The sequence below is a fragment of the Tasmannia lanceolata genome, unplaced genomic scaffold (assembly GCF_043159265.1).
Source record: "Tasmannia lanceolata isolate RefF3 unplaced genomic scaffold, GAP_Taslan_0.1 ptg000007l, whole genome shotgun sequence".
Lineage (NCBI taxonomy): Eukaryota > Viridiplantae > Streptophyta > Magnoliopsida > Canellales > Winteraceae > Tasmannia > Tasmannia lanceolata.
The window spans coordinates 16,543,842-16,569,446 of NW_027518684.1; the positions used below are offsets into that span (position 1 = coordinate 16,543,842).

Below are 25,605 nucleotides of genomic sequence, written 5' to 3' on the forward strand. Positions count from 1 at the left end.
CAGAGATGGCTGACCTCCTCTCTCTCTGTGACCTACGCACAGATTGCTCAGCGACAATCGTTGCTGGAGCATCAGGAATGTGGGGTGAAACCTCGAATGTGCCATCTGGTGAATCAATATCCTCAGGTGGAGGAATCGACACTACTCTTTCTTGGATTACCGGTATTGGAACAAATATCCGGTTCTCCTCAAAAGTAAGTGACCTAGGCACAAAACTCCCACTGAGATCACCATCCTCTAAGAATACAGCGTATCTTGTCTCTACAATCCGGGTGCTATGAGTAGAACTATAGAACCTATAACCCTTAGACCGTTCAGGGTAACCTATGAAGTAACAAGAGATGGTCCTAGCATCTAACTTTCTCAGCTGGGGGTTATAAACTTTGGCTTCAGCCATACAGCCCCAAACATGCAAATATCCTAGCTTAGGCTTTTTACCGGCCCATAACTCATAAGGGGTCTTAGCCACAGCTTTACTCGGTACACGGTTTAGCATATGAACGGCTGTTTTCAATGCTTCTCCCCACAAGGACTCAGGCAATGGTGAATTTCAAATCATGCTCCTCACCATATCCATAATAGTACGGTTTCGTCTCTCAGCAACACCATTTTGCTCAGGTGTACCTGGCATCGTGTACTGAGCGACAATACCGTTCTCCTGTAGGTAAAGTGCGAACGCACCTGGACTGCGGCCCGTATCGGAATATCTGCCATAGTATTCCCCACCTCTATCGGACCTCACAACCTTAATCTTCCGGTCAAGTTGTAACTCAATCTCAGCCTTATAGATCTTAAAAGTATCCAGTGCTTCCGACTTTTCTTTGATGAGATAGACGTAGCTAAAACGTGAAAAGTCATCGATAAAGGTAATGAAATATCTCTCGCCACTTAGGGCAGGAGTAGGAAATGGCCCACATATATCAGTGTGAATAACTTCTAACAGGCCGGTACTCCCAGTGGCGCCCTTCTTACTAGTTTTGGTTTGTTTACCCTTAAGACACTGCCTACAAATCTCGAAATCAGAAAAGTCAAGAGGAGGAAGAACTCCATCCTTCACCAGTCTTTCCATACGACTAATAGAAATGTGGCCTAAACGCTTATGCCACAAACTGGAAGAGTTTTCATCAACTCGACCCCGTTTATTGCCACGGTAACTGATTTCCTCATTCACATGCATGGATAACAGAGAATGTGCAAACGAGCTATCTAAATAAATCATATATAGATTGCCCACAAGAGGACCAGAACCAACAACATTGGAATCATGGAGTAATGTAAAACCTTTATTCCCAAACTTAAATTCAAATCCAAAGGAAACAAGTTTGGATACAGATATAAGGTTTCTGCTCATGGCAGGTACATAAAATGTGTCTTCCAAATACATAATGAAGCCACTATCTAATACAAGACGAAAAGTGCCAATAGCCTTGACGTCTGCTTCTACTCCATTTCCCATCTTAATGGTTCGCTCCCCTTTCTTGAGTCTCCGTCTCTCTTGAAATCCCTGCAAGGAATTCGAAATGTGAATAGTGGAACCTGTATCTATCCACCAGGTATTTCTAGGAGCATCTACAAGGAAAGATTCATGACAAACAAAAACTGAATTATTACCTTTCTTATGCAGCCACTCTTCATACTTGGAGCACTCTTTCTTTATGTGACCAAGTTTCTTATAGAAATGGCACCTAATGCGACTTTTCATCCCACCGGTCAAGCCCTGAGCCAAACCACTTGCTACCTTCTTCTTGCCTTTCCCAAAGCCCTTTCCTTTGGTTTTCTTCTTGAAGTGACCCTTTGATGTTCCCTCTGTGGTGTAATGAGCACTTTCAGGTTGTTCGGTCTTCAACCTCTCTTCTTCTTGAACACACATGGCTATGAGTTCACTCATTTCCCACTTCTCTTTCTGCGTATTGTAATTAATTTTAAATGGAGTAAACTGCGCAGGAAGAGATGTCATCATGAAATGAACAAGGAAACCCTCAGAGATCTCCATGTTCATTTTCTTTAGCTGGGAGGCCATGTCATTCATTCGCATAATGTGCTCTCTCACACCACTACTACCATTGTACTTCATAGTGATCATCTTCATCATCAGTGTACTGGCAAGAGCCTTAGACGATCCCTTAAACTGATCCTCTACTGCCTGTAGGTACTCGCTAGCAGTAAATTCCTCATTTTCCTCTGAGTCGGGGATGCCTCCTCGGATAGAGGTAGAGATCGTGTTTTTCATAATCATAAGGCTCATGTGATTTGACCGTTCCCATTTTTCATAGGTAGCCAAATCCGCAGCAGTACTTTCATTAGAAGGCACTTCAGGTTTGTTATTCCTAAGTGCATAATCTAGGTCCAAACAAACTAAGACTATGTGAATATGATCCTTCCATTTTCCGAAATTAGTCCCACTCAAAACCTCGATCCCGGACAAATAACTAGAGATAGAACTAGGGTTCAATGCTGTAGACGAAAAAGACAGACAGTTACAATTTTGCTCACTATCTAAGACACCATTTAAATCCACAAAAGGAGTTTATTCAGTAAAATCCACGATTTAATGTAATCCAACTTTAAAATAAATGACTAAAGTAAACAGAAACACAAAATACATAAGTGTGTTCTTGATGGAGCACCCGGTGTGTCACCGTGGGATGTCCGTTGGGCCATGCCACGATACACAAGTGGCTCCATTTTTAAGTCAATTTATCTTTAGGGAAGTTAGTTGGATTGCCTAGAATCACAGAAACACATAAATGTGATTCTAGGGAGACACCAGCGTATCATCATGGGTCGTCCATTGGGCCGTGCCACGACACACATTTGGCTCTCATCCATGAGACTAACTAGGGCCAAATAACTCTATACTTAAGGTACACATCACCGTTGGGCAGAAGCGCAACCCCAAACCAAGTTATCCAGGCCTAGTCCTCTCACACCGCATATTTGTGCAAAGCAACAGTCATCCATTGGGCTGAGTGTTGCTCTTGGACAAATGGACGGAATTTAAAGTGGTTTTGTAGTTCATAATGTGTCACTATATGCGACACTGTTCTTTATTTAAACCACTAATCCTAAGTGATTCCGCTTCCCAATCGGAATCACAATTCTTTGTTCATTCATAACTAAAATAATGAACAAAGTGTACAAACATGTGTACATAAAACCCGTTTTCAAGTTCCATGAAAAACAGACATCAAATTTGGGTTCAGAGGGGTGGAAATCCTCTAAATCTGGATTTACCCGGCCCAAAACCCAAAAATAATTTGACTCAAAATCAAACAAATAAAACCAAATTTTGTTGAATTTACACTGTAACCATATAATACAGTGCTCATATGAAAAAACAGACTCCAAAAATGGGTTCAGGAGGGTTCCAAACCCCTAGAACCAATATTAGCCGGACCCAAAACCTCAAAAAATGCCAGAAATGGCCCAAAAAAGGTCCCTGGGCCGATTTGGGTTGGGTCTGCTGGGCCCAGACAGGTTTTATGGGCCTTATCTGTTAACTGGGCCTTTCAAAAATCGCGGATCCTTGATGGATCCTTAACGGGCCTGCGCGGCCCATCACTATTCATCATCTTCTACAACAGCAGTTACAAATTTCAGAAAATCCCAAAAAAACAACAAATTTCAATTTCAATTTCTGGGTTCGTTTGACATCGGATTTAGGCACCGTTTGTTGCATTGGACTCGTCTCTCGACGAACTTCACATCCATACTGGAAAATCACCAGTCGGAGCAACCGTTTTCCGGCGGCACGCCGTTTTTCGGCGATGTCAAAAATTCCCAAAAATAAATAAAAATTTTTAATCAGATTTTCTCGCCGTTTTCTCGCTAGAACCGTGGCTCTGATACCACATGTAAGAGGCAACAGATCTTGGCGATTAAACATTGAGAAAATCACAGAAACAATATGGATTGAATTTAAATGAGAAAAATCATACCGGAAGCCATGAATTGGGTTTTTCTTTCTCTCTGAGTTTCTCTTCGCTACACAACCGTCGGTGATGGGGACCGGTTTCTTTCTCTTCAAGCGTGGATTCTCAAAGATTCAAAACGAATTTGTTGTGTGCAAATAGGACCCAAGAGTTCCCTTTTATAAGCGTTTGTGGGAAGAGATGCGACTCCTCATCACGCCCATCCCTCTCCTCAAACGTATCTTTACGTTCATACATTTTCACATAAAGTCTTTTCATTAATGACTTTTCACAAAACCAATTAACTAACCAAATGATCTTGACCATCGATCTTGCAAAAGCCACATCCACCGTTAGGATTATTTCCTAACAAAATTATCTTCAGCAGCACTAACTCCGTCTAACTTTGTGAATAATACTAAATCTAATATAAGTTTCAATACTCACCCATACACAATTTCAAATGGTGACTCTCCTACTGCTCTATTGACTCTCTTATCAATGGGAAATTCAGCTTCGGAAAATAAAACATGGGAACGCCAATTCAGTAGACTTTAAATATTATGTTAACAATTTGTATATCAATTTCATTCTTCAAAACAAAATATGGTAAAAAAAGTTTTGAATGAAAACAATTTCTTTCTTCAAATCAAAATTTGGTAGAAAAAGTTTGTTTCTTCTTAAGGGCCCTATGGGTGTTCTTACTGCAATGTAATTAAAATCTAGAGCAACTAAAATTCTTGCAATAGCGCCAGAATGGAGTATTAAAATTAATTCATGTCAATTTACTAAGTTTTCATTCATTCCAATAACATATGTTTATTCTTTCTAACAAGTACAAACAAAAGGGCACTAGAACAGTAATTTGTGCACCTTCTTGGTCGTCTTTATTCAAATGAGTGGCCATAGCCATTACTAAAAGTCTTATTTAAGAAAAAAGTTTCATAAAACTTGACCCTCACAAATCACTATCCCACTCATCAAGGGAAACTGATTGGGTAAACTGGCTGTTTATTTGGGTAAAAGAGCCCAAAATTCTGTTCTGTCCCGGCTGCTTTCTGGTTCTCATTAAACATGGCAAACACATAAGTCTCTATAGCCGTTCCAGATCGTCTTGGAGTCCCTCGCGCCACATGTCCGATCAGATTTGCATTGTAGGTCCGTGCATTATCGATCGTGGCTGCGGTCCCACCGGCCGATGGCCAACCACTCTCAGAAACAACAATCACCACATTGGGCCCACCCACCTTCTCCAGAGCAGCATAGAGAGCATCCATGATCGCATCGAAAAGGTTCTGATATTGGAATTGGCCGTCCGTTGCTACAGTGGACGGCGAAGTGAACAAAGCATATGGAAGAGAGATGGAATTAGGGTCTCCGACGTAGCTGAAGTAAGGGTACACATTGGCCAATAGTGGAGCCCCATTGCTGACTAGAAATTGAACAATTGGTTGTAAGTAAGTTAGTGCATCATTACTAAAGGATCCTTGGGAGGGAGGGAATGAGTTTCCTAGGACCCCGGTGGAGACTGCAGTGGACACTTTGATTTGGTCTTGTAGACCTGCTGATACAAGTGCGCTATGAATGTTCTGCATGGCGGGGAGTACATACTGAGCGGACCCACCGGGGATTACCTCATTACCGACTGCGATGTATCCGAACTTAACATCGGGCCAGTAGTTTCTTACGTTTGTCTGCACCCACGAATTTGCAGCCGAAGGATCGGTCGCGAACTGTTGGAGATTGGTGTTGGAAACGCCTAGGATGACTTGGATATTGGATCCTCTTAGTGCTTGGAGAGCTGCTTGATTTTCAATGTAGAGTCTCATCCGTCCAATGTTTTGTGATTTATAAAGATCAATGACTTCCTGTGCTGGAGGTAAATTGTCGCCATCGGTTCCATAGCAAACGCCGATGGATTGTCCACCTGCATTTAAAACCATTGATGATCTTCAAAATTTATTCTTTTGAAATGGGTGCTAGTAAAACAGAAATCCGTTTTGTTTAAAAAAAGAAAAAAAAAAACAAGGAAGACAGCTCGAATTCCCACAAAACGCCCAAACATTGTGAAAATGATCTAATCGTTGGTCATTTTCACTTCCATTTTGAAAGTGTTTACCTTCTTTTGAAATAACGATTGATGGACAAATTAATGGTCCCATCATCAATGTAGACATTATATTGTTTATCATTTTACAATCGTCTTGATTGGATATTTGTTCGTCCAATGTAGAGCTTTGCTTATATTTTTCTTTACAATAACTATTAGAACACCCTTGATCAAATTTTCTCAATCGAAACTCAGTAAATTTTAAATGATAACCGAAGGAAAATGACAAGCAAAGCGAGAATCAGACCAAGGGAGAAACCAACAATCATCATGCACCACGTTGTTAAGAGAAATTAATCAGCTTCTTGGTTTTCTATTTCTTTTTTCTTTTTAAATCCAAATTCAAACATAAAAATGAAAAGGGAAATGTTATCAGCACTACTGTATTTTGATGATAGCACTCTTCACTTTATTAAAAGTACGGTATGGCGAGCACCATAGGATGATCCAAACCGTCCATTAGATGACCCACACCCTAAATGAGTTGTGCCCCAAAAATTATTTCCATAGGTTTATCCTAATCCTCCGATCTATAGAGTGTTAGGATCGACCCTCTAACATTCAGACCAGAGGATTAGGATCAATCTATGGAAATGATTTTTGGGGCACAGCCTATTTAGGCTGTGACCCATCTAATGGACGGTTTGGATCATCCTATGATGCGGGCCATACCGTACTTTTAATAAAATGAGGAGTGCGATCATCACAATAAAGTAGTGCCGATGACATTTCCCAAATGAAAATCGAAAGAATTGGCACACCGACTTTTTCTGAGGCTATAGTTGGATCAAATATCAACTATCAAGGACAGCACTATTAGGCTCAACTCAATTCATGGACACCGTATGATTTCATCAATAAGATTAGGGGGGATGATTTTTTCGGCCCTTGTAGGATAATACACCCCGCTCTTTACATGATTTGACGTCAAAAAGCGTTAAAGTCTGCCCACAGTTCACATTAAAAGTGCGGTGTACTATCCTAAGGGGGTGAAAAAATCATCTACATGAGATTATATGTACGGGATTAGCCAAGCAATTTCGTGAAAAGCCATATTTGGCAGTTCACTTTTGCAGGAGAGACACAGCCAACACAAATGAATTAAATGAATACGACAAGATCTGCACATCAGCCTTTGTGGCTGTTCTCTCCTACAAACGTGAGCCCCGGTTTTGCTTTCCGCAAAATTGCTTATGTAGCTGTTTGTAATCAGGGTCCCTTTATATTCGATCAACAACAACCGACTTTACGGCTTAGACCATAGGATGATCCAAGACATCCCTTTGATGGGCAGCAATGTAAATAGGTTATGCCCCAAATATCACTTTGATACGTTGATCCCAACCCTCCGATCTATAGAGGTTACAATAATATGCAGTTCATCTATTGATCGAAGGGCTGGGATCATCCCATGAAATGATTGTTTGGGCACAACTTATTTTCGTTGTGGACCATCAAATGGATGGTTTGGATCATCCTATGGTGTACTTCATAAATTACCATTTTGAAAAATACTGGACTATATGGGCTTACACCATATAAATCTCTATCAGAGGCATTCATTGATAAAACACCATGGGCCACAACTATGGTGTACCACATTACGTCCAGCTAAGGCTCTGTTCGTTTGGGATTATGACAACCGATGGTGAGCCAACATCCCGATTATTGGACTCAAATTACATTCATTTTGAGTCCAATAATCAGTTTGAGGGCTCACCCTCGGTTATCATAATCCCAAACAAACAGGGTCTAAGCGTGTATACGTTACAATTTGAGAGAGAGAGAGAGAGAGAGAGAGAGAGAGGGAGGAGGGGACCTGCAATTTGTAGGGTGGGCATTAGAAGCCCAATAAGAAACATTATGGAAACCATGGAAAGGTTGCCACTAGTTATAGACAAGGTAGCCATGGAGATATCTAATACCTCACCTCCTACACAACTGCCTCTTATATATAGGTAAATGAAAGCATGAAACCACTGCTATTTTTGCATTAGCAGCCCTACGTCATATGTACATTACCTGTGACATTAACAATCAGCAACCCCACCTTTGTGCCAAGTCAATCTCTCCATCAATGCTTGGTCTCCAACTAAGTACTTGAGTTGTTTGAAACTCTTATCTCTCTATCCCTATAGCCTTGGATTTTTCTCTAGATCTTTTCTCTCTAACCAAAGAATACGTAACGTCTTTCTTCAAGTTCCCTCTCTTGTTTTTATTCAAGAGTTAGTTCCAGGTCTATGTTTCTCCTCTTGTATTTATCTCTTCTTTTCTTTGTTAAGATCTCAACTCATTCCATTTTTTCTTTGGGCAAGAATTAGGTCAAGTCTGTCATTTTTCACCCAATTTTAAGGTCATCCTTGTTGTTCGCCCAATTTTACACGGAAGAAAAAAAAAACTCTATGGTCTTATCTAGAACTTACAAATACACATGGAACATGTGCAAGACACTAATGTGGGCAATAGAATATTAGAATTGATGGAGATTTCAAATAGGAAATGAAATGAGTGAGAATGAGAGGAAGGGACTTTTACACCAACAAGGCGTGCTTGACCCTCTTGTGAGTTGTGACGCTCCTAACTATCCACGCTGTGAACCAAAGACTTCTGGGAGATATTAATAAAATCCACCCAATTTCACCTGGCTACTGATGTTGGCACTACCATGTTTTCATAATTGCACTAACTCATTCTGTCTTTTTTATTTAAACAGTTGTCAAAGTTTATTCAAATTCCCCAGAACGTCACAAAAGCCAAATAAAAGGCAAGCTGAGTTTGTGCAACTATTACCTTCGCAATTAGTAATAAGTAAATCTCTCTCTCTCTCTCTCTCTCTCTCTCTCTCTCTCTCTCTCTCAAACTTGTTGTATTTTCCCGCTTGAAAATGTTGATTCCAATTTGGATTGCAAGAATTTTGTGGACAAAATAGGAAAGGAAAAATATTTCCTAAATTTTCTATTATTTTTACACACTAGAAAGATAACTTGCCACAATCCTATTCAATTTTTAGTTAGAGAGACCTTCAATTCATGATAATATCCCTCTAAATTAACCATAATTATATCAATTCCCTCTAAATAGTGGAAGACAAAAATTTCCCAAGAAAACTTTTTTCCATCAGAAATGTTTTTCTTACAATCCAAGCAGGGCCTAAATGAAACATTACCCAGTCAACTTCCTTGAACACCTTCAAATGCTTGAATTTTTCAGCATAACTTCCTTAGAAGCATTTGATTTCCTCTAATTTATTCTTGACATCAACATATCTTGTCACAATTTGTCAGAAAAATTATCTTCAGCAGCACTAATTCCGTCTAACTTTGTCAATAATACTAAATCTAATATGAGTTTCAATACTCACCCATACACAATTCCAAATGGTGACTCTCCTTTTGCTCTATTGACTCTCTTATCAATGGAAAATTCAGCTTGGGAAAATAAAAAATCTCGCTGTTTTCCAAGGTTCATTTCGTCATCTATATAACATTCTCAACGATATCAGTATGTGTTGGATTAGGAATTTGGGATAAGATCCTTCCATGTTTATCTTTATCTTTCCATGCTTATCCCTTAGGTGCTCTAAAGTCTAAATAAACAAAACTCACATTGGGGAAATAGTCCCTTACGTTTGTCTAGACCCATGAATTTGCAGCCGGAGCACCGGTCACTAATGTAATACCCAGCCCCACTTTAGGTCGGTCATGCATGCGCATCTTAGACGATCGAGGGGTGGATGTTCTAGTAGTAATCGGAGTGTGACCGAATCGTTAGATCAATGGTTAAAATCTTAAGATTTATGATTAGATCACTCAGGCCATCGAATTCGGCTTGCTCGGATTAATGATAGACACCTTCAGATATGTTATTGAATCATTAAGATCCATATGTTTCAGACTAGATGATTGAGATTGGTGATTGGACAGCTATAAACCCACGAATCAACAATCTTTATCGATGATCAGGTCAGTTCTATAGTAAAGAAGTACTACCCCAACCTCGATGGTCCTAAGAACAATAGGAGATCATGACGCCAGCAGGATCGATGATCCTCATCGATTCTATTACTATTAGAGTATGCTAGGTTCAAGCTTCTATCAAAATAGTCCATGAAGAAAAAAATAACTCCCAATCATTTCAATCTTCAAAGTTAGATTTATATTTTGACATAATCACTGCAAGTTAATAATCATCGCCCAACATAGCATTTAATATTTATGAAGCTCATCTATAATCTTCTATTTCCCCTTTTGTACAAATGGAAAGCATAAATAGGAAAAAGTATTAAAGCTTGTTACCTTAATAGTATCAAATAATGGTATTGAGGAAAGTGTTCCTGAGCTATAGCTTATCGGAGCTTATCTGAGCTATAGTTCAAAAACGCATGTGGCCCCATATATTTTGGGGGATCCAAAGCCATATAAGATCATCCTACCCCTGCTATTTGTGGAGGGAAAAATGGGCAGAAACATGGACACACATTGTCTGTCCATTCCCCCCCCCGATTGGGTTAGGATGATCGTATAGGACTGATTTTTGGTACGCACCATATCCGTGGAAGGGCCTTCCAAATGAATGCTTTGGATCCCCGCAAAAATGTGAGGTCACATGTGTTTTTGAGCTATAGCTCATAGATAAGCTTATCTGAGCTATAGCTCAGGAACACTTTCCTCTGTTTATTGGTCTTATAACTGCAGTACTTTATAAAATGCAATAGACAATGACAAATTAGGCAGATGAAAACTGTCTAGAAACTCTCCCATCTTGGTAAAGAAAAGAACTAGAAACTACAGAAAAACTTCAATGTGGCTAACGCTTCAAAGTTGCAGCTACCAATGAGGACTTCAAAGCCAAACACACCAAACTTATATACAGAATATGGGAAATGATATATTCGCCCCCTTTTCTTCCCCGGGCAACACCATTGTAGTGTAAAAAGTGTAGTCATAAATACACTAGAGAGGGTGGCCCAAGGAAGAAAAGGGGGTTAATAATATCATTTCCCACAGAATATGTGTAGTTCTAAATCCATAATGACAAGCTTCAATAGTTTGCATGTGTTCCCAAATAGACAGAGCTATAGACAGTTTATTATTCTAAATAAGTCCTAGAGTTGTTTATAAGTTTTGAGGCATTCAAAACATGTGGTTAACTGTTTTTTGCAAGTCCTTCCCATTAAATGAATCGAACAAAAAGCAATTTTTTTAAGGGATTTTTGCTTATTAGTCCCTACATGGCAAAATAATTGCTTATTAGTCCCTAAGAAAAGCATATTTGCTTAATTGTTCTACTTTTAGAAAATATTTGCTAAAAGGTCCCTAAAACTCATGAACTTCAATTTTCTTCGTTAAAATTTTTAAAATGGCAAATTTACACCGCAACCCATCTAACCATTTTTAGGGTTTTTGGATTTTCTTCCAATTTTTTAGGAAAAAAACTAGGAAATAAGCAACAATACTATCTCTTCCAATATTCTTGTCAAAAAACCTTCAACAAAAAAATCGTTTTAGGAATTAAAAAAAATAAATATCCCTCTAAAATAAATTAAATAGGCTCGGTTTGAGTTATCTTTTCTTCATAGATAAATAAAGTAAGAAATTTTAGGAATATTTTTCGTTTCTAATTTTTCTAAGAAATTCCTATCTTGGTTGGATCGCAAGAAAATATCTCTCATGGAAAATTATTTCTATGAAATTTTTTTCATTGAGGAATTATGTCTGATTAATTTAGAGGGATAACATCATAAACCGAAGGTCCCTAACCGAAAAATTGAATAGGGTTGGTTTACCTTATCTTTTTTTTTATGTGTAAGTAATAAGAAATTTTAGATTTTTTTTCCTATCTTAACTTTTCCAATAAAATTCCTACAATCCAACGGGGCCGGATGTTGCATTCCCCGTCCCGCCCCATGGGGAAAATCTACTCCCCATCCTCGCCCCGCACACTACGGTGAAACATGTTTGATGGATTTTTTAATTGAAAAATTCTACTAAAAATGCATTTGAAAAAGATATTAGGAAAAATTTAAGAATTCCAAAGGAAATTTGTTTGATGGCAAGTGCAGCTACCCAAATTAAAAGCGACAAATCTAAATTCATTAGCAGAAAATTCAATTTTGTATTGGGATAGCGGGGCGGGGCGGGACCGGAGCAATCCCCATCCTCGCCCCGTCCCCTCTTCGGGGAATTTTTTCAATCCCCGTCCCCGCTTGAATCGAGGAATCCTCGCCCAGTTGGGGGGGGGGGGGGGAGGGCGGATCCCCTCTTTCGCGGGTTTAATTGCCAGCCCTACTAAGTAGAAGGCATTTTGTAAGAGAAGACTAATCCATCTTGCTAGGGAAATCTCAAACAATTGGAGGTCTCGGTGTTCTTGATCACTGCCATCGGTTGCAATACAATAGGGTTTTAGTTTTGTTTTGGGAATAAGAACTAGGGTTTGGCTTCTACTCTTAGGAGAAGAAGAAGGGAGAATGTCAAAGGGAAAGTAAATATTGGAAGAGATAATATTGTTGCTTATTTCCTAGTTTTTCCCTAAAAAATTGGAAGGGTAATCCAAAAACGCTAAAACTGATTAAATGGGTTGGGGTGTAAATTTGCCATTTTAAAATTTTTAATGGAGAAAATTGAAGTTCGTGAATTTTAGGGACCTTTTGGCAAATACTTTCTAAAAGTATGACTGTTAAGCAAATATGCTTTTCTTAGGGACTAATAAGCAATTATTTTGCCATGTAGGGACTAATCAGCAAAAAATCATTTTTTTTTAACTAGAAAGCAATTTACATGACAAGCATTCTTTCATTTTCTCATAAAATTGTTATGTATTTATACTTTTTAGGCTACTGATATCCGCACTACCATGTTTTAATAATTGCACTAACTCACCTTGTCATCTAGAATTTAACCGGCTGTCAACGGTTATCGCAATCCCGAAAATCAATTTAAAAAGAAAAAGACAAGGTGAGTTAGTGTAATTATCAAAACATGGTAATGCGGACGCTAGTCTTTTTAAAAAAAAAAAACCTTAATGGTAAATAAAATCCAACAAAACCATAAACACTAATCTGTTCACCTTCATGTTACACTTTCTTAAAGCTGAGTGAAAAAGTAGTCGGGGCCAAAAGGCTTATTTGGGATAAAAATTACATAAAACTATTTAAGGACCCTAGACATTCCTGTCCCAGTCTCTAAGAGAAGTTGATTGGGTACACTGTCTGTTTATTTGGATAGAAAAGCCCAAAATTATTTTCAGTCCCTTGTGGTTGCTTCAACTTCTCATTGAACATGGCAAACACATAAGTCTCTATGGCCTTTCCAGATCTCTGTGGTGTCCCCTTCTGTACGTGTCGAATCAGATTCGAATTGTACATCTGAGCATTCTCGATAGTTGCCGTGGTCCCACCTGCCGATGGCCAACCATCTCCGAAACAACAATCTCGACATTGGTCCCACCCACCTGTTCTAGTGCGGAGTAGATACTACCCACAATTGCATCAAAACATGTTCTGATATTGGAATTGGCCAATCATTTACTGCACTTGAAAACGAAGTGAACAAGGCATACGAAAGAGAGATGTATTGAGGGGTTCCAATGTAGCTAAAGTAAGAGTACACATTGGCCAAGAGTGGCGCCCCATTGAAGGCTAGAAACTGAACAATTGGTTCTGAGTATGGGAGAGGTTGATTGGAAAAAGACCCTTGGGAGGGAGCGTAGGGGACTCCAAGGACTCCCATCGATACCGCGGTGGACACCTTGATTTGGTCTTGTAGACCCGCCAATACAATTGCTCTTTCAACGTTTAGCATTGCCCCAAGTACATGCTGAGCGAACTGACCGGGATTACCTCATTACCAACAGCGATGTATCGGAACCTCACATTGGGCCAGTACTTTGTTACATTATCTTGAACCCACGAATTTGCCGCTGAAAAATTGGTCGCGAACTCTTGGAGTCTTTCATTCGAGACATCGAGAAGGACTCCGATGTTGGATCCTCTAAGCGCTTGTAGAGCGTCCGGCTTTTCCCAGTAGAGTCTCATCAGTCCGATATTTCGTGATCTATAAAGACCTACAACTTCCGTTGCGGGAGGTAAATTGTCACCGACGTCTCCATAGCAAACGCCAATTGAATTTCCGGCTGCTGGATTTTCCCAACAGTCTCATCAGTCCGATATTTATTTCGCGTTCTATATAAAGATCTATCCAAATAATGGCTAAGCGCTACCATGTGAAAAATGTTTACTTTTATGACTAAATTATTAGTTAAAAATGTTGCCTAACCTTAAAATATAAGGCGTTTTCTTTGTGCACTAAATTTTCTTTAACTTTGTAAGGTTTTTTATAGTAAAGAAAGCTTTAGATTTATAGAGATTTAAATAGATTTATAGGGTTTTAAATAATCTAAGGGCCAGCCCAGATGTCGCATATCAGACCAGCAACCTCGTGAATGTGTTGTCTCCATTCACGAGGTGGTATGCGACAGACCAGCTGCAAAATGCCTTTTGCGATGGACCTTAGCAAATCCTTAGCAGCAAATTATTCCATCCATGTTTCAATTTGACAACAGGGCAACAACCCTTATGAGCTGTAAAAAAATGTTAGAAGAATTGAAGTAAATAGAGGGTAAGGATCTAGATTCCCTAAGTCCCTTCTAGAGGATATCTTCGATAGATGACATAAGATCAAATATAAAGAAAAATATAAATCTGCTTGTTCCTCTGTCTCTGCTTTAGGATTAGGGTAAAAAATAGTCACTTTCTTCATCCTTACAAAATTCCCACACTCAATAAAGCAATTGGTAAAAAAGTAAGAGATATCAGTTATTAAAATGCATGAGAGAGAGAGAGAGAGACATTAACACTAGATCAACACCAGAAGCTACTATCTCATATCACCCCAATTACCTCCAATTATGCAGTTCATCTTATTGTTAAGAGTCCATCCTCTCTTCATGTTTCTCCGTCCACTTGGATTAATGATAGTGGTGCTATTGACCTCATGGTTCTGATTTTTCCGTGTTATCAAATGTTTGTCCCTTTTCATCTAAACCTGCCACTTTACCAAATGGACAGCATACCGATATTTCTCATATTGGTTCTTTGCGTCTGTCCCCTTCTTTACCATTAACCAATGTCTAATGTATCCCCACATTCAAACAAAATCTTTTATATGTTAGCCAACTCACCAAAATTCTTCATTGCTCCATTACACTAAGTTGGATTTATGATTTGTTTGGTTTTTTGAAATGTAATCTGGGCTCCAAGATATTGAAGCCCTGACCCTTGGCATCTCTTCTCCCCATTCCAGCCACAACCTGCTCTTCCCCTCCACTTCAGCTGCCAGAAACCTTTGATATGTTTTTGTTTAGTTCTCGTGAAATGGCACTGATTTTTTTTGGCACAGTAAATAAAAACTAGGAAACAGAGCATGATCGTACATGACTTCTTGTAATTCAGCGATATGGCGCATACAAACAGATCTACTCAGCCTTCTGAATTCTTCGAGTAATTATCGTTTGATTGATTCAAAGATTGATTCAAAAACCCCATAATAATTGAAGTTAATTTCTTAAAATAATAAGCCTTGCAGAACAACTGAATCCTTTTACAACCCCACTCAAGCAGATTAAAAATTGAATGAATTAACACATTACAATGGAATTTATTACCCAAACTAATGTGGCTTACTGGAGAAGGTGATAGTCAAGGTTGTCTTAGAAGTGATGGTCTATAGAAAGCACAACTGTGAGCCATTTCAATGCGATCGCGAGGATCATTCATGGTTTCGTCTCTTAAAGCTTGAAGAAGTGCCACCGATGAAAGCTCCCTATAAATCCAAATCAAATCCATCAGATTTTATTTTTTTTCTTTGAATGATAGTATTTATCAATAAAGGAGAAACTAAAGGCGAGACCGGACTGGTGTCATGGGAAAATAACAAAGAGAAACAACCAAACAAAAAGATCAAGTAACTATATCTATAGCGTAACACTCAGAAAAATATGGATTTTGTGGCTACCAGATCAAATGCATCAGGTTAAACCGTAGAAATCCAGCAAAACTCATTTGATGTTTGTGGTAGTTTTGAGCAATTAGTGCCTTTCATAATTCAATAAACACTGCCAGTTAGCTCAATCCCAAAGAAAAATGAACATATCACCCCTGCATTGGCCATCACTGTGTCATGTTTTTTAATTCTAGGTTAGTTAAAGCTTGGCAAATTGTGTTGAAACTTGAAACAAGGCAAATGATTTTTCTCACAGAAACATTTGTGTCAAATGAGTAGAATTGTCAGATGAATCTGATTTATCTTCATGTGTATTTGCAAGATAATCAATCATGCTTACACCAGGTGGCATAATAAGAGTTGAAACCATAGTTACAAAGTTCAAATTCGGAAATAACAGTTGAGCCATAATGTTCATAAACTTTGGAAAATGTTGGGGAATAGTCTGAAAAAATTTCAGAAAATTGCATGTGTATAGTACATAGTATGAGAAAAATTCAGAAAATTGTGTGTATTATTGACAACACAAATGTATAACCTATTTTCTAAATTAGAAATAACGATAAGCATATGGAAGGATGGTAAAGAACATGTTTTCTAGACTAAGATGTGAGTTTAATTTTCACTACAATGTCATTCTCAATAATTTTGAATTTCTCACAAGACGTACACATAATAAACAAAGAAGTGATGAATTATCGATCGAATTCGAGTTTAATTTGGAAGATTTTGGTTTAATTTGGAAAATTAGCATTTATTTCAAAAAAAGAACCTTTGAATTATTCTGGGCTTTTAAAGTTTATAACAGAGCAGTAGCAATTCAAGATGTTTTCAACAAATTGTCAATTATCCAGTGACAGCAAAAGTATGAGGGAATAAGCATTGACCTTGTCAACAGAATTTTATAAAGCGTCTTCAAAATGGGGCAAAGCTCGACTGGGGCGATGGCCTTCTTGCCTCCGGGATCTAAAATGCTTAAGCAACTCTGACTGAGCAACTCATAGAAAGCTCCCACAGCAGAGACACCCTGAGGAGAAAAAGAGACACAGTATTGTTAACTGGAAAGGCAGAAAGAGTTGACAGCAAAAGAATATGAGAACGACACGTAGCCAATCATTTACTATTGCATCTACCTACTCAGAAACTTCTCTTTCCTCGACTTTCTAAGTTATCTTATTAGGAGAAATATGCTTGTATGTGCATGGGAAATAAATTCCCATACGAAGCAGAGACGCACCTGAATCATTCCCTTTCCTTTGATGCTATCACCCATATCTGGACTCAGTTCCCCCTTGGCCAACATTTGGCCATACCATGCATTACGGCCTTTTAATAAGGTTACATATGTGTCTGCCAGCAAAGGGCCAGCAAGCTTTTCTGGTTCTTCTGCCAATAGGTGAGTAATAAATATCATTTCGGATGTACAGTGTGCAAAATATACTGCTTTGCTAGTGGCACTCTCGTTGGTTAGAGCTGCTACCATTCCTGCAGAAACATGAATTGAAAAGTGAGTGCCGTTTGGAGTCATGAATTACTTATTTCAATAGAAATAAAGAATACTCAGATTACATTTAAGTCCAATAGATAGGAATAGCTACTAATATAGTTGACATAAGGTTGAGATATTTACAAACTGAAAGAATATAAGTATATGTTTCTGATCCAAGATGAGTTCTCTAAGTAAAAAGCAAGCATCGAAAACATGAAAACAGAGAAGATCGTTAAGAAACTAAGAAGGGACTCGATTAGATCATTACTGAAATAAGAAGGATCTAGATTGAAATGGAAAGGAAGGCCACTAAGAGAATTCAAAAAAGCCAGGAAGCTACAGCCCCGTTATTGGCTTCTAAGTGGGGATACATGCAAGAGCACAAAGGAAGCTTCCATATCTATAACTTTGAAGGTTTTGTCTATCTCTGCATCTACTTGCCCAAGGAAGCCACATTTTTTAGCCATATGATATTAAGCAATTCTCCTATGTAAAACTCAACTGAAAGTTTACTGCTGTACAAATGATCTTGTTAGACCTTTTGTCAAGATTACACGATCTAGGTTGATTATGCAATCTCTTATGAGTAGAAATTCACTTGACAGTAGTTGGGTTTCCCTAGCCTTAAAGAGTAATCACAAAGTGTTAGCTAACCCATAGACATCACAAGCAGAATGAAAATTTATATTGATAAAATAGATAAGAAGGTAAGCACATAGAAGAATACTTTGAGAGAGGGCATTAAAATTGTTAATATAAAAGAAGAAATGATATATCTTGAAGCTAATCTACAAATAAAGAAGAAAGTAGAGGAGGAAGAAGAAAGAAGAGAAAGCAGTTATAGGGTTTAGAACTCAAAGCCCACAACAAGGCGGTTCATCCCATTATCAAAACATGGGCACGCAGATATCAGTCAAGCTACTGATACTGGCACTACCGTGTTTTTTACACTTGCACTAAATCACCTTGTCTTTTCTTTTTTGGGTGTGCAGGACCCACTTCCCACATGTCTACGCAGGACCTACAGATGGGACACACATGTCGAGGCCCAACTTTTGAATGGTTTAGATCACCCAATAACGTGGGCACCTCCTAGTTTTTTTCCTACACACATGTATACAAGTTCACCATATAAAATTCCATGCACTTGGGCGTGTATACTGCATCTATGAGGACTTCTTATAAGGCAGACTACAATCTGGGACTGATGACCCTGAATATTCGCTTCAAGGTTTAGGTGTCATTTTCCAACTGTCTAAGACACTTTCTTACCATAATGTGTACAAGAATGATGATCTTCCCTATATAGGTTCACAAATAAAGTCTAAACCATATATAAAATTCAACAAGATAGATTGTGAGGTGTACTACTATAGTACCAAACATGATCTTGATTCTCAAGTTCTAATTCATTACTCAACTCAACTCAACTCAACTCAACAAAGCCTTTGTCCCAAACTAGTTGGGGTCGGCTAAATGAATCCTTTAGAAAAAATTCATGAAGAATGTGAAAATTATAATTCATTACTAATTTTTAAATATTATTAAAAGCTTTGACAAAAAGAAATCATACCAGCACCGATAGCGTAAACATTCTTCAAGCCACCCATAACTTCATGTGTGACAAGGTCGCTATTATCCCACACAATGAAATGAGGTTGTCTCAAAAACTTTGCAAGAGGTTTCCTCCACTTTTCAGCTCCACATATTCGAGCATTAGCATACTCTTTGTCGTAAATCTCTGAAGCAATATTTGGCCCTCCGAGATAAAGAATGTTTTCCAAAGGAACTCCAGCTGGAAATCACATACTTAGCTTAGGGAAACAAAAAAAAAACCTTAACAAAGATTAAGAAAAAAGCGAAAAGATGCCTAAGTTCCAGGAAAGCCCAAGAAGGATGATAGCAAGAAAAAAAAATATAAAAATAAGTAGATATACTGAGGACAGCTATAGAAAAGCCATTGCTTTCTGCGAACAAAGTATAGAAATTCTCATAATATTGAAATCTGTGGAAAAGGTATGTTCTGACAATAGAACCCAAGTACTGAATACTACAATATCAAGTTATAGCATTGTAGTGAAGGGTGATGTAAGTACTATGAAGGTGAAATAAATAAATCCCATATCAAATGGGATGTAAACTCGGTATCATACGTCTCTACATCACTATTAACAGAAAAAAAAAATATCATCAATCTATTTAGCAGAGCCCAAAGAACAATGAGAGGAAAGCATAGATTAACATACAGAAATGGATCTGCAAATGGTCAAGGATAATTATAGTCATCTTAATGAATAATTTAACAAGATCCAAGGCTATGAAGTACAGAATGTCTGGTGGAACATAAAAGTTTTTTTTATGTTCCAGCAAAGAAGACCTAGATAAATGGCTGGGTTGAAGTAAGGGTACAACTGTACAAGACTAATTCTTTTATTTTTTATTTTTATTTTTTTAAGCTGGATTATCACAAATCCAGATCCCATGGGACTAATTCTCAATCTGATATTTGTGCAGGAAATCTTTCATAATAATTAGAAAAATGCATGTTCCATTCGAGGTTCTCATGAGATCATCATCTCTTCTAGATTCTACGACATTTAACAGTTCACCATGCCAAGACATGGCAGCATATCCCTTGCCCTTTTAGATTTAAAGAGCAGATAGATCATAAAAAACATGGCCCTATCAGATAGATTGCGTATCCACTTGATATTTGGTAGGGTAAGTATAGACGACCCACTAAAACAATCAATGCACAGTTTGTTCAACTGTTTATTTCTCAACCAGATCAAGAAATCAACAACATAAGCTTTCTACTTACTTCTAAACACATGTAAGATAAATGAAAGGAAATCAAGACAAGGAATTTCATTGCAAGTGATAAAGCCAACAACACTCATTTATATAAGTTGCATAAGAAAACAGGCATAGAACATAAAAATCAAATGAACCCAAAAATAACAGTCTAGAAACCTTACTCGAACGATTGATCATTTGTGTGGGAGTTATTATATGGGGAACAGGCTCCAGTGCAGCTTCAATACCCTTCGCCAAAGATATAATAATAGGAACAGTGATCCTCTCCTTCCAATACCTACTAATCTCTTCAAAGACCTCATGGGTTTCAGTTGATGGCAGACCATTCACAACAACATCAGCGTCCCAAACAGCCTCTTGCAAATTGGTCACAACTTTCATTGGACAAAGAGGCGTATCAATCATATTTAAACAAAACCCATCTTTCAAAATCTCGTCTGCATACAATGTCCGGTCGCCTAATCTTGCCTCTACATATTTCAAGTACGCGCAACGCCTAATCAAGCGCCTCAATATGTCCTCCCTAGAATTGATCACTTCGAATAGATGCTTGGCGGTGGCTCTATCGACTGACCTGCCAGCCCTTCTCCATATCCTAATCTGAACTTTTTCGCGAAGATGCCCATAGCTATCTTGTAACATTGCCACAAAAACACTACCCCAAGCGCCTGCTCCAACGCCGACAATCTTGAGTGGTTCCCCTTCAGCTTTTCTTAGAAGGTTTCGCAATTCATTGAGCTTTTCCTCTGTAACATTTGATTTATGAACAGACCCATTTGAATGAACATAATTAGGTACCCCTTCTGTACTGCTAACCATTTTTCTTCCTAAGCAAAATCAATTTCTCCCAATACTTGAATACCTCTAAAAGATCAACCAACCAAATCCTAAAGAATAAAAAAACAGCAACACTCTATAGAGAACCTCTCTCTCCCAATACTCAAATACCTAACCAAATCCAAACGAAAAAAAACACTACTGTATAGAGGACCTCTTCTCAAACAGATTTCTTCTTTTATATAAACAATCCTAAATGGGTTTATCTCAAATCTCTCCTTTCCTTTAATTCCTACCAAAACATACGCCAAATCCTCAAAAAATTCAAACATTACTTCGAAATTTCCGCTGGGGGGTTGGCCATCTACCCCATCTAAGTTTGAAAAAAATAATAAAAAGAAATTCACCTTGAAATCGATATGGGACTTTGTTTGTATCTTTATTTTCCTCTGCACCAACCGACCAGGGTTTTAATTCCCTCCATTGTAGTTACAAACTTACAACTTACAACTTACAACTTACAAGAATAGTGGATAGATGGGTATTTCGAGATTTTAGAAAATCAACGCAGGGTATGAAGAAGATTAGAAAAAAAAAGTGAAAATAAAAAAGCCAGAGATAGATAGAGAGGCATGAGAAGTGCATGTAATGAAATGACAGGTTTCATATGAAAACAAGAAAAGAGGGAATTAATTTTCACATTGTTGGGACTTGGGAGGGGTGCTCTCATTAAGTTCTGATGTTGCCACCGTTCCAACGGTCTTTAATGCTGCCTCCTTCCCCTTCAAATCTTCAATTTGATTTGTTTCGTACTCTTGAAATGGGTATGGGCATGTTTGGATATTCTCTTTTCTCCGAAAAACTTTTCCTGGAAATGAGTTTTATTTTGTTTGGTTAACTCATTTACTAGGAATTTTTTATTCATGGTTTAAAATTTTGGAAAAAAAAAATCCTAACAAAATATTGAAGGATGTGAACCAAACAGTAGAAATATTCTCAAGAAAATAAAATCTATAAAAAACTTTTCAAGAAAAAAATTCCCGAAAAAAAAAAAATCTCCACATCCAAATAATACACTAACTAAAGTGAGGAATGATCATGTCATAGTCTATACACATTATTCAATGTACATTCCATAGTCTTTTTAGATCCACCACTATGTTGTGTTGAAAGTAGAATATGATCCATGGGCCTCTATTTTACCTTAGGCTTTGTTTGGTTGCAGGTATTTACCTTGTATAATAGTGGTGAAAGTAGTCAATAGGACAAGCATTGAATTTACTTGGATCTTATCTTGTAGAATAGTGATAAGTAGCATTTGATTGTGGACCTCGTAAAGTAGTGGTAGGGAGTGTCATTGCCAATATAGAGAGACAAAGAAGAGAGAGAGAGAAGGAATTGAGAGAGAGAGCAAAATTCTACCTTTTTGTGGTTTTTGGCTTGAATTCTGCAGGGAGGAGACAAGGGTGACACATCAGCAGACATGCAATAATTAACCGTAAGAACTTCTAGATAATAAATTGTATATTTTCTATAGAGGTAGTCAAAAGATTATACACTGAATAATGCCATAAGACATAACTAGTAGTCTCCAGGGATTTCTAGATAATAAATTGTATATTCTATTGAGGTAGTCAAAAGATTATACACTGAATAATGACGTAATTTGCATCGTCATTTCTCAACTTCCCTCGAGTTATGAGATAGTATACTATCTTCATATTCACCTAAAGAAGACAGTATTAGAATGGTATGGATGGTGGCCGATAGGATAATACACCAATAGTTGTGTGTAGCTTATCATCTCTCACCATTGTGCCTCGGTATCAAAAGATAGCCACAATGGCTGATCTATTACACCAAACAATGGTGTATACGCACGATCTAAAGTCCAAAGTGACCAAACAGGAATGTTATATGATTAGACTAATTTGATTGAAAATCTATGCCGTTCGATTACCACCATATATCAGGGCCCACTAATACAATGCCAGATGCTTCAATTGCCATGAGTGGCCCACAATGCATAGCAAATGAAAGGACTTCTATTTTGTTTCTCATAGAGAAACAATGAAAAGAAAAGCTTCTCATGCTTTTCGCATCTTGAAAGCTTCTTACTGTATCATTTCTCATGCTGTTTATATGTGTTTAGCAGGTATTACCCATATTTTCATTGGGATTTGCTAGCGTCCATAGCAAAAGGCATTTCGCAGATGGTCCGACCAGCCACCTCGTGAGTGAAGTCAAAATTTGCCGAAAAATGAGCCTATGTGGCTGCTCCTACGTGCGACAGACCATCTGCAAAATGCCTTTTGGCATGGACGCAAGCAAATTCCATTTTCATTTGGTATCTTCTGGTGGGGGAGTAAATTCGATGGAGTAATCCATTGTAGGGTAAATCATTTCAGACTAATCTACTTACTCTCTATCGGTTTACCCCTTATCCCTTATTTACCCTCACTAGACCAGACCCTTTGGAAATTTTACCTAGAAATCTCTAATTTGTAAAATATTTGCCAATTAGTCATTGAAATTATGTAACAGCCAAAATGTTTTGTTTTTTGAAAAATATTTTCAAAAGGTCCCTAAATCATACCATATTTTTCGGATAAAAATTTCATGTTTTCCATTGTTTGTTTACGTATGGAAAAATGTAACTTGAACCACCACGGCTCAAGTTTTATTTACGGAGACCTTAATTTCTAATGATATCCCTAAAGTTTATTAATTCACTATAAATTATGGGAAAAAAATCCATAGGAAAAAGTTTTCTCTAAAAATATTTTTTGAGCAATCCAAACAGGACCTTAGATAACAGCTGACACCCATAGAGTTAGTCTGTTTGCAACATGTTGGTTTGTGCAATTTGATTTGTTTTAAGGGTGGAAGCCAAATGCTAGGGTTTCTATATTAGCCTTTTCTTGTCTTATTCTCATCCTATTTAAATATTTTTTTGACATATGAAGGCAAAAACTAAAGCAGCAACATCCTAGGAAGGAAGTGCCGACACATCTTGAAATGGTGACAGAAGGAAGATAAATAGAAGAAAGGAGAGAGAGAAAATTAAAACAAACAAACCCTTCATCTTGAATTGACGAGGCCGAAGAAGTAGATGAGAAGAGGCAATTTTGGTTATGGGATAACTTTGCTTTCGGTGGCATTAAATGAGAAGAGAGGTGGTAGAAAGACGGAAGCTGTTTTCCTTAATAAAGCGTGGGCCTCCAATAGTGACACTTGCCTAAGTAAGAACACAAGAAAACAATAGGCATGGTTTCCAACGAGGTCCATTTGGGGGAACTAAAGAGTAGAAGCAAATGTAAAAGTACCCCGAGAAAGGCAGTATTTAATCTTTTATACTTTTAACACCTTTGGGCAGTGATAATCTCTCTCTCTCTCTCTCTCTCTCTCTCTCTCAATGAAAAGGGTAGGCCCCACCTATACTTATTCTCTCTCTCTCAATGAAAAAGGTAGGCCCCACCTATATTATTCTCTCTCTCAATGAAAAAGGCAGGCCCCACCTATACTTATTCTCACAACCAATACTCACTACTCTCCTCTTTTTTAACATGAATCCTTAGTGGGACCTAACAATGAGTGGTTTAGATCTCTGAAGAAGGTGAGCACCATAAAAAGTGTATTAAAAAAAAAAAAAAAAAGAAAAACCCACATGAGCTCAGTTTTTTCAAGATCCAAACCATTCGGTTGTTGAGACTCAATGTACGTAAGCATTGCACCAAAAATCATCTCCCTAAGATGATCCTAACTCTTCGAACCATAGAGATTTTTATGAGGTGCCGTCGTATTAGATTGGAGGGTTAGGATCATCCAATGGAGATGATTTTTGGGTCACAACGTATTTACGTTGAGGCTCAACGGATGAACAGCTTGGATCTTCCAACAAAGTGGCCTCAGTGAATTTTTTTAAAGAATATGTGCTTTATGATGTAGGTAGTGCCGCATAATAGGTGGGCCCCAATGTGTATTACGTCCGTTCGTAGGTGAGCCTATATTTTCGAAAATACAGTGAAGCCCGCCTAGTTTGAAGATCCAAACTAGTCAGTTGTTGGCCCCGATATTTTTAGATTGTGCACCAAAAATCATCTCCATTGGATGATCCCAACCCTCTAATTCATAGATAGACTATACCTTATAGAAATTCCTATAGATCAAAGAGAGTTAGATAATCCGATGTCGAATCTTGAACCACTTGGTTGCATTGTGATGGCCCATCATATCAATGATCATGATCATCAAGAAAATGTGCCACGTGTACACTGATTCATGGTCATTTTCGTTCATCAAGATGATATCATCTTGCTATTGTTATCATAGTTTACACGTACACACATTGTTCAAGCTGTTGAGAAAATCCGCCAAAATCCGCCAGGCAATCCAATCCGATCGTGCACAAATTTAACCGAAAAGAAACATAACAAACAAGCCACAAGATGAACACCGATATTTTACGTGGTTCGGCCAAGCCTACTCCACTGGCGAGAAACA

General features: G+C 38.0%; 2 protein-coding genes and 1 pseudogene across 2 annotated transcripts; all 3 read right to left on the bottom strand.

Moving 5' to 3' along the window:
- Positions 1–4,670: 4,670 nt before the first annotated feature.
- LOC143882109 (glucan endo-1,3-beta-glucosidase-like) lies at positions 4,671–7,997 on the bottom strand. Its single transcript, XM_077385517.1, has 2 exons — positions 7,841–7,997; positions 4,671–5,838 (listed from the first exon to the last, which is right to left on the bottom strand). Exons 1-2 carry the CDS (start codon positions 7,929–7,931, stop codon positions 4,892–4,894), a joined length of 1,038 nt encoding a protein of 345 aa, XP_077241632.1. The 5' UTR covers positions 7,932–7,997; the 3' UTR covers positions 4,671–4,891.
- Positions 7,998–13,201: 5,204 nt separating this feature from the next.
- On the bottom strand, positions 13,202–14,966 carry LOC143880630 (glucan endo-1,3-beta-glucosidase pseudogene; annotated as a pseudogene).
- A 578-nt stretch (positions 14,967–15,544) lies between these two features.
- On the bottom strand, positions 15,545–21,878 carry LOC143881076 (putative glycerol-3-phosphate dehydrogenase [NAD(+)] 1, cytosolic). The gene is made up of 5 exons (XM_077384075.1): positions 20,487–21,878; positions 19,082–19,303; positions 17,257–17,504; positions 16,907–17,046; positions 15,545–15,839 (listed from the first exon to the last, which is right to left on the bottom strand). The coding sequence occupies exons 1-5, from the start codon at positions 21,142–21,144 to the stop codon at positions 15,716–15,718; spliced, it is 1,392 nt and encodes a 463-aa protein (XP_077240190.1). The 5' UTR covers positions 21,145–21,878; the 3' UTR covers positions 15,545–15,715.
- Between the last annotated feature and the right edge of the window lie 3,727 nt (positions 21,879–25,605).

Coding starts and splice junctions, on each gene's coding strand:
- LOC143882109 (XM_077385517.1), bottom strand. CDS start 7,931: ATGGCTACCTTGTCTATAACTAGTGGCAACCTTTCCATGGTTTCCATA. Junction 5,839..7,840: donor GCCCACCCTACAAATTGCAG/GTCCCCTCCTCC, acceptor TTTTAAATGCAG/GTGGACAATCCATCGGCGTT.
- LOC143881076 (XM_077384075.1), bottom strand. CDS start 21,144: ATGGTTAGCAGTACAGAAGGGGTACCTAATTATGTTCATTCAAATGGG. Junction 17,505..19,081: donor TGTTTACGCTATCGGTGCTG/GTATGATTTCTT, acceptor ATGTTTCTGCAG/GAATGGTAGCAGCTCTAACC. Junction 15,840..16,906: donor TATAAAATTCTGTTGACAAG/GTCAATGCTTAT, acceptor TTGGATTTATAG/GGAGCTTTCATCGGTGGCAC.